At 35.8% G+C, this 14489-nt stretch overlaps 1 protein-coding gene across 5 annotated transcripts in view; it reads right to left on the bottom strand.

The window, feature by feature from the left end:
• Positions 1-1086: 1086 nt before the first annotated feature.
• The window catches only part of LOC129984683 (P-selectin-like), a 100328-nt gene continuing 86925 nt past the window's right edge, over positions 1087-14489 (bottom strand). For all 5 annotated transcript variants that reach the window (XM_056094617.1, XM_056094616.1, XM_056094620.1 and 2 more), the window contains 3 exons: positions 10800-11053; positions 7020-7193; positions 1087-1553 (listed from right to left, as the gene is read on the bottom strand). In XM_056094617.1, coding sequence (XP_055950592.1) covers positions 1191-1553; positions 7020-7193; positions 10800-11053 — 791 coding nt within the window. In that variant the 3' untranslated portion in view covers positions 1087-1190. The remainder of the gene's footprint in view (positions 1554-7019; positions 7194-10799; positions 11054-14489) is intronic.

Below are 14489 nucleotides of genomic sequence, written 5' to 3'. Positions count from 1 at the left end.
CAATTCGTATAAACTGTATTCTGATGGCAAATAACTACTTTAATGTTTCTTGCATAGTTTATAGTTGTGAATTTTGCAGTTTTTATGGGTAATGGGCATACTTTCTTCTTAAATGAGGCGATAAATTCAAGTAGTTGCTAAATCTGGGTCCTCCTGCTTATTGAAAATTCCGTTTCGTAGATCGAAAGTTATAATGTGGAGTGATTTAAAATCCTCATTAATAGCAGGATCTTTCGTCTATGAAGAATAAAAATTTCTCGGAACCTTCAGAATACTTTGTAATTTTTTAAAGAAACGATCTGAATTTCTATAACGCATCACTTCAGCATTAAAAAATTTGGATCATTTCTAAAAGAAAAGTGTGATTTGAAAAGAATGTCTGGAAATCACTATCTCCATTTGAAATAGAGTCCTCTGACGTCACTTTACCTGCTTAAAATATTTTGTGGAAAAACCTTTTTGAAAAGTAGAGTAATAAAAAGACCATTCCAAACGACTTACCCAATTCTTATATCCGATCCCATTCCTTCTGGTTTAAAGATTATTTAGAAAACAAGATTTATCACGTAATATTGAGAATAAACTGTCTTAAAGAACAGAATTTCATGGTAAGTTTTAATTATCCGCGCAATTGAATTGGATATCGTTGTTTAATCTGTCGTACAACGTGTACTTTTTGAAGAATTGTTGAGAAACACGAGTTGTGCTATTCTGATGAAACATTAGCTAGCTATAAAATTAAATGATAGATACATGGACAATACTTCCATTTTCTTTCGGTATATTATGGCAAAAAATATTGGGTGTTAATTCTTTAAATAAGCTTTTTCCCTTCCGAAATCAACATTACATGTTCATAAGAGTAGGGTTTGATGTGCATCCAGGGTGTAATTTTTGTTTAAAAGATTACTAAATATCTCCTGTTTAATTGCAATCTTTCCACGTTTAAATTTTTTAAATTCATATCTTTGCTAAAATTAATTCCTGCTTTTTGTTGAACGGTTAAATGTGTGCTTTTAAAAACTTGTTTATCATAATTATTATGAAATCCTTTTAACCAAAGAAAAAAAACTTTGTAATGAAAAATGCTTCTTAATTTGAGTTTTATTTCATTTGAGACATAAATCGTAATACAGTTTAGATTGTGTCAAATAATATGTACATCAGTATTTATATATCTGACCAATCTTTCAATTCAAGTTTTCCAAAATAAATGGCATAAAAGTGGTAACATTTGTAAATGTTGTATATCTTTCTGCTCGTTTGCACCTACCGTTCCATTGGTTTCGAGCAGACTGCGCGCGAGTTACTAGTCCTTCTAAAGTATAACGACTTTTTTCTGGATGATAGACGACCAGAGGGCTTCCACCATATATACATTCCAGGATATCCTTCATGGAGCTTGCACAAAATGTACTTGGACTACAAGAGACCAAACCTTGGTCGCGGCAGATGTTTCCGCACTTTTTCTCAGATTGTACTAAAAGCTCCAGCATCTTGAACTTCGCTACTGAAGGATGGTTTGCGGCAAATTCCAGTCCATACCCTGTTGCCTAAAATAAAGAATTGCGCTTAATTTTTTATGAATATATGCAAACAAAGAAAACGATCATTTATAGGTAATCGGGATGGAAATTTTAAATTCCATATCAATTTTATTTTCTGGAATTAAATTTTTGGCTGGATGGATTGTGGAGTTTAATTACGCAAGAGCCAGATCTTGCTACACTGCGCCAAATATGATAAATTTTCAGGTACAAAGTAAAGCATGAAGTTAAAATATTAATACTAAAAAACCACTTAGAAACATCAAAAATTTATCAAATTATAACTTTGTAAAAAAACGGCCATTTTCAATGATCAAATAGATTATCATGAAATTCATTATTGTCACTACAATAATGAAAAGGAAAGGTCAGTAACAATTCGAACAAGATAAAATCTAAACAATTTTGGTTCCAAGAGATTGAATATATTACTGCAATCTTTTTAGTTGGCGTTTTTTTTTAATATGTCATAGATAAGAGTTTTTAAAGTAGATGAATAAAATATTTTGAAATCAACCTATTTAAGCCGACCTTTTTTCTATTTCTATAGTTTTATTAGAAGTAGCTGTAGGGTTTGTAGATGGTTGTTGTTAATGCTGTTCAGCAACTGGAGGATTGTGATAGAGTATTGCATCAAGTTCAGTGTCAGTAATAATATTGGAAATATTGTCAATTATCATTGATTCAACTTCGCAGTTTACAGAAGGTGATGCGGTTTCGTTAGAAACTCCAGATTCATTTGCAAGTGTCGAATTTCGAGGATTGTCAAACATTTTAGCAGCAACAGATGGTGTATAAAATGTTGTGCCGATGTTATATAAAACCTGGATCATTTTTAGAAACTACGTTAATTTTAATCGTCGGTTTTAGGTTTAAACTGTTTCTTGCATCTTTTCTTCTTACTGACAGTTTTAAAAGCAAATGAATCCTGTGCTGTTGCATCGCTGATTGTGATGAAATCTTTTTCAATTTCAATTGCTGAAGAGTTGTTTTGAGCTTTAATGACAACCGAATTTGAAGGAGAATGCATTTTCCAAAAAGGTACCATCCCGAGTTTGGTTTTTAGGTTAGTCTGTAACCTTGTGTTGAATTATAGAGGAATAGCTGGTGCCTGTGATAGGTGTTTTGGAAGCAACGAGTTTTCGGTCTCCTGAAACAAGAAATTTGGTTTTTAATTTTTGTTGCGATTTATTCCTTCTCAAATTTCCATGCAAAACAACTACGAGAAAAGAAAGCGTGGTCATCCTTGCAAATAACACAATCTTTTTATTAATGTATCCAGCACTCTCATGGCCAGTCTCTTCACTGGACACTTTTAATTTTATGAATATTGCCTAATTTACTGCAAAAAGGCTGGGCGACATTAACTGTATGTTACACACACACACACACACACACACACACAATCTACCAATAAGCAATTGGACACCTGTGATACAAGAGAATCTCAATTTATTCATCTTCAACGGTAAAGCCTCCACCTGAGCAATTACAGACTTAACTCTCCGGGGCATGCTTTACAAGTATTTGGATGATGGACAGTGGTATATTCCACTCGGCTTGCAGGAGACATATAATTTCTTTCGCCGATTTTGGACTGTTGCTGCATCTCTTAATTCGTCGATCCAATTCGTCCCAGAAGTTTTCTATAGAATTCAAATCTGGACTCGGGCGGGCCAGTCCAGTCCAGTCGATTCACCTCTTTGTCTTTATACCAATCCATAGTGGACTTCGCAACATGACAAATGGCGTTGTCATCCTGAAAATAATAATCATCCTCCCGGTAAAATTGCCACAGCGTAGGAAGCACATTATTATCTAGAATGGTGGAGTAGGTGTCAGCGTTAAGCTTGCATGAAATGAGATCAAGAATCCCAGTCAATGTCACGAGGAACATCCCCAGACCATAATTCCACCTCCGCCAAACTTTACTGTAGCCAAAATGCATTATAGCAAAAGACGTTCTCTGTTTACGCTGAACCCAGACATTACATCGTGACTGGTAGAGATTGAATCTTGACTCATCTCTCCAGAGAACCTGTTTGCCCTCATCTACGGTCCATTTTCTACGCGCCTTGCACCACCTCAACCTAACAGTGCGATTGGGTTTTGTAATCAAAGGCTTATGGGTGACAGCACGACCAAGAAAACCAAGCAGATAGGCTTCCTTGCAGATAATATTTATCGAAACAACAGTCCCAGATGCTTGTTGGAGCTCCTGGAGTAGGTGGAACATCGATTGGGCAAGTTTTTCTGAATTTCGTTGGACAACACTCGTTGGTTTCTATCTCATAGTTTGGTGGGCCTGCCGGATCAAAACACATTCTGACAATCGCCACTCACCTTCCACTTCTTAATCACAAAAGCCATTGTCTATTTTGGAATGTTTAAGTCACTAGATAAGTTCCTTAAAGATCGACCGTTTCTATGATATCCAACAATTACGCCTTTCCCGAAATCGCAATTCTGAATTTCATGGCTACTTTGTGCTCTGTTTTAACTTCTGAACTGATGGCAGTTTTGATTGCCCTTGAGAAAATTTCAAATTTTACTGACCATAAATTCTGCATCTATTCCGATAGTATGAGTGCTCTGGAAGCCTTCAGTCATCCTCATAAAGCGCATCTCAAAAGTATATGGACAGGCGATTTTTTTGAAGCAATTATCATGAAAAAAATAATAAGCATCTGTAATCATAAGTTTATTACATCATAAGTACAACAAAGAAATACAGTATAATTTTTATAGAATATGTGTAAGAAAATAATAATAAAAATTCACTGTCCCAAAAATATATGGACTTTTCAAATATTTTGTATTTAAATTCAAATTTTCGATCCATTGCTTTTAATTATATTAAATCGTATCAGGCATGCTTCGAACTAAATTTCAAAGAAAGTGCTGCTCTAAAGAGAACCTACTCTGCTGTACTTGTCTTAATTCCTGAATAATCGAGAACTCTCGACCATGAGCATACACATCCCGTGCAAGTACTCCCCAAAGGATTTCTATGGGATTCAGGTCTGGGCTAATAGCTGGCAAGTCTATAAAAGTCACTTGATTCTGAGTAAACCAAGCTGTTGTTGAGTGGGAGGTGTGAATCAACGCATTATCCTGTTGGAATTTCCAGTTTTTCCCTCCTAGGATATTTCCAATTGGAAGTAGGATTGCTTTTGAAGACATTTTGATAATCTTCAGAGGTCTGTCGATCATAAAGAAAAGCAATATCGGTTGTTCCGTTGAAGCAGAACGCGTCCCACACCATGAGAGAACCCCCTCCTTGTTGTCGACTAAAGAACTCGCGAGGTTCTCGTCGTAAATCATGCCAGTAGTATGCCCAGCCATCAAGGCCATCTAAATTGAATTTTTTTTTCGGCACTGAAGAAAACATTTAACCATTCATCCGTCCAATGCGTGTACTATTTAGGCCAAAGGACGCGTGTTTTTCCGTGGTGCAATTTGCTTGGCGCAGCATGGTCAAAAATGGATTTTGCGCCAAAAAAACCAACCAAACCAATTTTTCCGTGGTGCAATTTCAGCATAGGTGTCCGACGCATTCTGCGATATCTATGAAATTTGCTTGACTGTATGCGATGATAAACAGTAGATCTTGAAATTGGAAACGCTTAAGTCCTCGTAATTTCACGAATTGACTTTTTCTGGGTTGAAAATGTGTGCAAAATCTGTCTTGTCGCTGGGATGTTTTTCTTGGTCTTCCTGAACGCTTTTTTACAATAGAATTTACACTTTTCGACAAAATTTCATAAATTCCAGATCTGCTACGCTTCATTTGTTTAGCAATATCAGAAACTTTAATCTTTTGAGCTTTTAAACGCCAAATTTTAGCTATATCAGAAGCAAAGAATTGAACGTTGCGAGGCATTTTTACGTACTCGAGAATTGAAGAACGAGCTGCGATTTTATACTCCGAAGTTGTTGAGTCAGATTTATAGACCGCAGAATATGCAAATTTATTGGTACAGAAGAAATAAAAGCGATTTTTTTTTCATTGTCCATATATTTTTGGGACATCATATTTTGAATTTTATTTTTTTACACACAGTCTGTGATATAAGTATAATATTTCTGTATTGTAATATAAGTATTTTATGATTCCATAAACTAATTATTTTTTTTCATGATCATTGCTTTATTCTTTAAACGGTTACTTCAAAAAATCGCGTGTCCATATACTTTTGAGACGCACTTTATTAAAACATATCCACTAACTGTAGATATCCTTTATCTTTGGAGAAGTTTCCAAACTCGAAACTACGAAATTTTGTTTTCTTGGTTACCTAGAAACATTGGCATTGTTGACAATGAATCTGTCGATGCTGCAGAAAAGACAGCATCTACATCTTTACAACGAATTATTCCGTACACTGATTTTAAAATATGTATTTCGCAATGCATTTTTTATTTATGGAAAGAATCGTGGGATTTGCAGATTTCTAATAAAATGCATTCTCTTCAGTCTGACATTACACTGTGGTTTGTTGTTCCAGTGCGCGAGTTGGACGTCAATTTGACTCGGCTTCGCATTGGCCATACTCGTCTCACACACAAATATCTTCTGTTTGGTGAGTGATATCCCATCTGCATTGCATGCCATGTTAATTTTACCGTCATTCATATTTTATCTGAATATCCTATTTTTGATCCTCATCGATTACGTTTATTTGGTACAACATCTTCAGACATTCGTGACTTGGTGGGAGAACATCCCCACCTAAGTATTTTTACCTTTTTGAAAGAGATTGGACTTCTCCATCTTTATTTAACTAGAAACAATTTTATTTCTATATTTCTTGGCTTTTTCAAATTTTACTTTAACTTCACTGTATACTTTTCATCTTCAATCATATGTTTGGCGTAGCATAGACAGATATGGCTCTTGTGCCCCCAAACCCTAAATAACGAACTGAATTTCGTGGCATCTTGCATGCGACTAATGCATATACTGTTTCCTACACGATATTTAAGTACAGAAGTCGTGACGTAGATCAGGACAGCAGATATCCTCATTTGCATGGATGTCTAAATACTTTTTGTAGATAGTTATGTTGGACTGACAGAACTCGCTTTAGCATTAAGGGAATTGTGACCGGTTACCTATTGGCCATCATCGTCCTTGACGCTGATAATCGTAAATAAGGCACAATACGAACAATATTACTAATGCAATATTCGAAATACAATAAACTTGTTAAAATGCTAATGAGTTTAATAAATAAGTCGTAGCCCTATATTTTCCAGAGTTTTTGAGCTATCGAAAAGAATTATTAATTTTAATTCAATATTTATCTTTATTTATTATCATAACGTATCTACACTCAAATTCTTTTAACGCCTAAATAGAATTGGCATAAAATAATAAGCTTCAATTTTCACAGGCTGTGTTTGTGAATATGAAATTTGACGATTCATTTCCAATTCAAAATTCAGAATATAAAAATAAGCTTAACTTACAATGGCTATTGTTCCTGGAAGTACACTTTTACCAGATGAATTAAGAATGGGCGTCGGTAAGCAAATTGGTTGAGTTCTAGGATCATAATATATATGATGATCAAACTTCATCAGAGCTATATCATTAGCGTGTGTTTCATCATCATATTCTGGATGTATGATTCTTCGGGAAACCTGCAAAAGAGAAATGGAAAATTCAGGCTTCTAGTCGGATGTATCGCCCAGGTAACATAATTTGTAGCATTATATTTGACAATTTTAAACAGTATTACGAACATTATTTAATATTATACAATACTGTACAATATCATGAAGGGCATTAGCAACACATGTTTAATGTTTTAGATTTTACATGAACTGCTGCATTCTGCGAGTAACGCATCCAGCAATTTACAAAAACATCTTGACCCAATATCAAATAATAAAATTAATGTCCAAATAAAAACGATTTTGAAGACATCAAGAACTTGATACAACAATAAAATTGATTTGAATACTTGGCAAAATTAAAAGTATTTTTACAAACTATGTTTAAAACTAATTTTTTAAAAAATTGTTAAATTTATAGATATCATTGCGAAGAAATGGAGTGAAAAAAGCTAAGGTATTAATTTTCAATGTGCTATGAAAATTGTCTTAATATATGATATAATATGCTTCGACATTAGTGAGGGAAAAAGAATGTAAAAATTATTATTGATTTTTAATTAAAATTTTGTTTATAATCTTAAACTCTCAATTTATACCCACTACTGAAGAAATAATTGTGTTGAATTCAAGTTTTACCTCAAAAATTGTTTTAAATATTATCTTGGTCAAAGTATATTTCTGATATTTGAGAAAAGCTAATTGCAGAAAGTATGCCAGCCTAAAAACATTATCATTCTGAAATCAAAATTTATATTTGAAAAAAAAAATCTTGTTTCAAATATTTAAAAGAATTTGTATTAATGGATGCTAAAAATAGCCAATCAATTTTAGCTCATCAATTAGCTCTTCAATCTTTTTTGTATTAACGATATTTATTTTGTTTGAACTATAAATTTCATTCTAATTCGTAAACCTATGCTTTTTTATGTATACTGTTACAAATCTGTAATGTTGCTTCCCAACATGGTTAGTTCAATCGCTGGAAAGACCGTTTTACGGTCAGCTCTATTGGACGCTGATCGGATGCCGAATCAGTGAGCTCAAGGGTTGGCGATCATTTCGCGACTTGGCGATGGATTTGGCGCCAAAATAGATAATACAGGAATCTTCTAGAATTTTGATAATAGAGCCAATAGAAACAGAGATATGCCTGATTGTTCAAGAACCTTTTCTGTCCTCTTCCGGAGGCTATAAAAGATCGTTAGTTTTAAGCCGAAATCAGTCATGTATAGAGTCGTCGAGAGGTTTCGAGCTGCATAGCGAATCAACAGCGGAATAGTTGGATGTGTCCAGCGAAGCGCAGATATTGAGTGGAGTTCAAGCGATTGCTGAATTGAGCTTTATGCCGAATCATGGTGTTTATTGTAGAAGCAGCATCGAGTCGTGCTAGGAGTAGGGAGTCGGCAATTGGTTACAGCTAAAGCGAGGAGGCAGTGGAGAATTGCTGGCGTTTGGAGAGGCAGTAGAGAAGTTACGAAGATTACTTCCTCCTGCTGAATTCTGTCTAGCCGCTTTGTGTGTTGTGACTCGTATTACTTCCTGTTACTACTTGTGGGCTATTCTTTGCTGTAATGTGCTACTACGTGTTGCCTGTGTTCGTCTCAGCTGTGCATTTGTTGTCTGTGTTTCGAGTTTAATATAAGTCGTTGCTTGCTATTGAAATGAAATCTGTTGATTGTGTTTCTTCATCGACCAACAAATCGGAAAGAATCCCGGAATTTCCGTAACAATACTCATTTTTCTCTTTAAACAGGAGAAAGACGAATGCAATTTTGTTGTACTTGTATTTTTCAATATTTCAAATATCAACTTTTCTCAAGTCCAATTGAGAGTGATTTGTGAACTAATTTTGGCACTAAACATGAAATTTGCTATCACTTGTTGAAGAACTATTAAAAATAATTCTTCACAATTATGTATATAAAATTATTTTAGATTTTTTTTTTTCGTTGAGGAAGGGGGTGCAAGATCCATTTTGTTGGTCATATTGCTCCAGATTAAATTTGTAAGAATTTTGACAAGATCAAGGTATAATTGTACAATCGAGTAAAAAAGAATGAAAAATTTTCAATTGAAACTGAAAAGTGCTTAGACAAAAGAATAAATTTCAGTTGATTTTAAAAATACAAAAAGATAAACATGTGGAGTTTTTCCAAATAATATAATAATCGCAATAAATTTGAAGAAATGTAAACGTTCCTAATTAAAATTTGATTATTTTGACATATTATGGAGAACTGTCAGTGTAGTTGCAGTGCGAGAACGCTGGTGGTTGTTCTCCAAGCAATAAGATACATAGACAAGTATGTTCTTCTATGTTCCAAACTTAAGCCAATTAAGAAAATCTAAATTCTTCTGTCAAATTTATCACAAGTTGGATAGAAAGAAATTTATTTTCCAACTCTACGCTCCATTGTTCCTGCAGCTTAGAATAAAGCTACAACTGAATGTACCCTTTGAAATTTGAATTCCATTTTCTGTTAATCGAGACAGAATTGTTTGTATACGTTGTGACCGATTTGGCAGCCTTATTTGCTTGATCGTTGTCAACTATTCCAACGTGAGGTGTCCAACAAAAGATTCCTGAATAGTTTCGTGTAGCGAATTTTTCTAGAATATTTAAAACCTTAATAACCAGAAGATGATAATGATCAAGAAATAATCTGAACGATATTAAAACACTTAAAGAAATCTATATAAACAATGAACGCTTTTTGATAACCTGAAAAAATTTACAAAGAAAGCAACTGTGATCTCTGCTGTAAAAATGGAGCAAGTTGAATGAAGATGAAAAACAAAAACCACACAGGAAAAGTAACTGCAAAGGGGACTTTATCAGTTATAGAATTATTTTAAACAACTAATTGCACGAATTTTAAAGAGTATGTCAAGCATACAGATGCAAGTAATTTTTTGAGTAAAGCATGGAGTTGTATAAACAAATAATATAAGGTATGGTACAGTACTAAAAAACATGGCTGATGTTTATGTATGATTATAAAAACCAATATTAAAAAAAAACTAAAGTTTTATATGAAGAGTTTTGGAAAGCAACTTGCCCAATTCAGGGCTAGAATTTTGACAAAACATGCAAGACGCTGTAAGGAAAATCGTGGGCATTCTACAAGAATGTGTAAAACACACACAGGACCATTACAAATTGAGAAAAATGTTGTTGTTCCCCCATCAAAGAATTTCAATGGGTGATTTAAAAAAAAACACTTGATGAAGTATATAACATAAATTTGATTAAATAAAATTCATAATATCACAATAATAATCATGACAAATCGCACGCGACGCAATGTTACAACTGCATGTACAACACTATTTGAAAAGCAAACCTTGGAGTATTTTAAATAAGAGTTAAAATATTTGTTGTATTAAGCCATACACAATTTCGTTGCTGTTGTTATCAATACATCTGTACTGAACTGTTGTAAATTTGAGTTCCATTTAGCTTTTGATGTAGAATTTATCCGATATATCCATTTCTTACACACAGTTTACTCCACTGTAGCAGTCCGTTTTTACCTTTGTGATTCATTTGTGAAAATGGCTTGTTTATATTAGTTTGAGTTGGTCTTAAAGTATGCTCATAATCTTGTAATTGCTTCATATAATACTTACATTTCTAACTTGTTCTGACACTGGAGCACCAGGACCGACTTGCTGATGATGACCAAAATGCAGCTTTATATTTTGAGCACTTGTAACACAGTGGGCTGCCGTAAGAACTGTTTTACTATTTAAAAGCGCTCCACCGCAAAACATTTTCTCAACATCATCTACGTCTACTGTACTAATACCTACTGTCCAGGGCCAGTCACTACGTGTGTATTTTCCAGTCATTGCATAAACTTCCTGAAAAACTCTCCCACAATCTGTGATAGAAAGAGAAAAGATTATAAACATTTTTTGTATTAATATTTTGGTTGAAGTTAATGACTAAATTATGACTTATATCAAAACATTCTTAGTACTATTTTACTTCATCTTGTCTATGTTAGTGCTCAGAAAATGGTCAGTATTACACGAAAATATTGTGTAAAGTAGATTGCGTATATAAACATTTGACGCGAATTCAGCGAATAATATTTGTTGACGGTAAAAGAAACAAACGATTGTCATAATAGTGAAAATGATAATTACAGTAAAGTCCGTTTTCAGTTTTAGTATTTCATCACATCTGTCTTTGTATTTAAGAAACTTCCTTGAACCCTAACTTTTCTTTGAAATTGTGCAGTTTTAATCGTGTTCTTGAAGATTCAAACATATGATCTTACAGTTCTGGAAGTACCTGTATCTTCACTTCAAATTTATATCCGAGTTCACCACTCACTTTACATACATCTCTACAGGCTGCGGTAAAGTAAGTTTACACACGAACATTGATTACACTCTACTGTATTTAAATCTTGCATGAGGCAGTAAATAGACAATTAGTTCAAACAGCAAGATTTCGCCAATTTAGTGAACTAGTTTCCTCTGCTTTTAATTCTACTAGGTGACATCAACAGTCTTTTGCTGTGTTCAAATAGTATAAATTCTCTGGGACGATAGATCGAATAGTTTTTTAGCAATTATTTTTGTCTGAACAATGATCCCCCTCAGGGGCTCACCTACTATAGGAGAGTACGGGTGTCCCAATCCCGAGGTTCCCAGGGATCTTCACTCCCTTTCTGTTCGCACTCCTCTACGCCTTCTGCTTTCTGCTGTTTTTTCTTTCCCTCGACGGCAAGCGAGAGAGCTCTCCATGAGAAGCTGTCGCCGCTCTGTTTGCTTCTTGCTTCTCATGGACAGCCAAAACCCCACGTGTTGGCCGTGCGTGGCGACCCATTAGAAAGACGGGTGGTGCACTGTGGTCCCCTGTGCATCAATCGGCTGGTAGCTAGTCACCTTAGTGGCTAGTCTGCTAAGGATCAAGCGAAGGGGTTACTCCTTGGGCTTGGCGTTAAGGATGGTCACTGTCCCCGGGGGTAACTCCGAGCGTATAGGTTCCGGCTAACGCTAGGGTAAGCGCCGAGGCTGGGAATGGCCAGAGCCGGTGGCTGCCTTCCCTTGTTGGGCTCCGTGGTGGGCGGTGCCGTCGGACCTGAATTATCAATATCGCATGGGCTCCTCCCGGAAATCTCCCTTCAGTGGGCATCATCCTCAAATGAAATTCTAAATCACAATTTTGATTCCTTTTTTGTTTTGAAACGTGTGTCGGATGGAAAAGATTCATTTCATTCAGTCTCACCATTTCTTGTTCTGAAAGCAATTGCAGCAACAGTTGGCGACGTATCATCTATCTGAGAAATGCGTTCCGGTGATTTGTTGGTTCAAGTCTGCTCAAAGAAGCAAGCCCAGCAAATCATCAAACTTAAAGCTTTAGCTACCATAAAAATAACAGTTAGTCCACATACAACTCTGAAATATTCAAAAGGCGTAATAACATGTGGGGAACTTTTTAATGTTCCTTTAGAGGAGATAACTAAGGAACTAAAAACCCAAGGAGTGACAAACGTACGACAAATAAATGTTAGGTGGGATGGACAGCTCCTCCCCACAAAACATTACATCCTGACATTTCACACCCCAATTACCCGAATACGTATGTGCTGGATATATTAAATTACCTATCAGACAGTATATTCCAAATCCTTTAAGGTGTTTTCAATGCCAGCGTTTTGGCCATTCGAAGGCCAACTGCCGCGGGACTCTTACTTGCGCCCGCTGTGCAGAAAAGGGCCACGATAGCCAGCAGTGTTCGGCACCAGAAAAGTGTGTCAACTGCAATGGCAACCATACATCATTCTCCCGATCATGTGAATGCTGGCAATTAGAGAAAAAAATAACCACAACTAAAAGAAAAGAAAATATTTCTTATCCCGAAGCTAGAAGGAAAATTCTAGCCCTAACTCCGAAACCTGGTCTCTGTTATGCTTCTGCTACTCAAAAATCCTTTTGCAAAAATTGTTCATGTTCAGATTGTTCAAAACGCAATCCTAACGCAAAACTTCCTGATAAGGCATCTGAATCTGATACAGAAAATTCTTCAACCTGTCCCTCCGAACCTGTTAAACAAAAAACACCAAAACAGAAAGCAAAGTCTAACAAATCTTTAAAGCTAAAGCTTTCCAAACGTGGCCTTGCTGAAAGATTTTTCATCAAAATTTAAAAAATCCCTTTCACAAAATTCAGTTGCTCTGGGACTTGAGAATCAGGGCATAGTACACAAAGACTTAGCTTCCATTTTTGGCGGTATGCCTAAAACTCCTGATCTTATCTCACTTCACCCATCGGACGAAGAGGATGATTTGAAAATGAACTGCGATATTTCGCATCCTCCCTAACATTGCCTTTAATTCCTCTACCGTTACAAGACTTTCTTAATGGGTACCTTCCTTTCATGGAATTGTCGCGGCCTTCGATCCAAACTCTCTGACATCAAGACAATTTTCAACAAATTTCATTCTGTTTCTGTGTCCAAGAAACATTCCTGACTGCCAATATTCCGATTAAATTGCGCGGCTATAACTGTGTTCGAAAAGATGCAGACACAGGAACTCACAGTTCTGGTGGTGTCTGTCTCTTCACATCCAATCTTCATCCGAGCACACCACTCACTTTACATACGACTTTGCAGGCTGTGGCTGTGCAAGTTCACACACGAACGTTAGTCACAGTCTGCAGTATCTATCTGCCGTCTCATGATGTCATTCGTCAACAAGGTCTTGACGACTTACTGGACCAACTTCCAAAACCTTTCATTATTCTCGGCGATTTCAACGGACATAGCACTTTGTGGGGTTCGTATAGCACAAATACTCGTGGGAGACAGATCGAACAGTTCATATCAAATAACTGTATCTGTCTTCTAAATAATGACGAGAAAACATACTTCCACGAACCCACACGTAGCTTCCATAGTCTTGACCTGGCCATTTGTTCTCCCGAGCTTCTTCCATTGATGAATTTTAAGGTCGATGATGATCTGTACAATAGTGATCATTATCCTGTAATAGTCTCCCAAGCTGAGTGTGGTGTTCCGACTCGCTGTCCATCACGCTTTCTATTTCAACGGGCAGACTGGGCTGCATTCTCCCAACTGGCAAATATAACAGAGACAATGGTCAAAACTTCCGACATCACGGAAGCAGTACAGAATGTTTTTGACATTATAATACACGCCGCAAATGCTTCAATACCAAAAACCTCACCGCGTTTAATAAAATATCGCAAATCTTGGTGGAATGATGCCTGTCGCGACAGTTTTAAGAACCAGAAAAAACGGTGGACCATTTTTAGAAGGTACCCTACGACAGAAAATCTTGT

This window comes from Argiope bruennichi, chromosome 9 (genome assembly GCF_947563725.1).
Source record: "Argiope bruennichi chromosome 9, qqArgBrue1.1, whole genome shotgun sequence".
NCBI classification, from domain to species: Eukaryota; Metazoa; Arthropoda; class Arachnida; order Araneae; family Araneidae; genus Argiope; species Argiope bruennichi.
The sequence above is the reverse complement of the archived record's forward strand: the minus strand, read 5'-3'. Positions and strand labels throughout refer to the sequence as shown.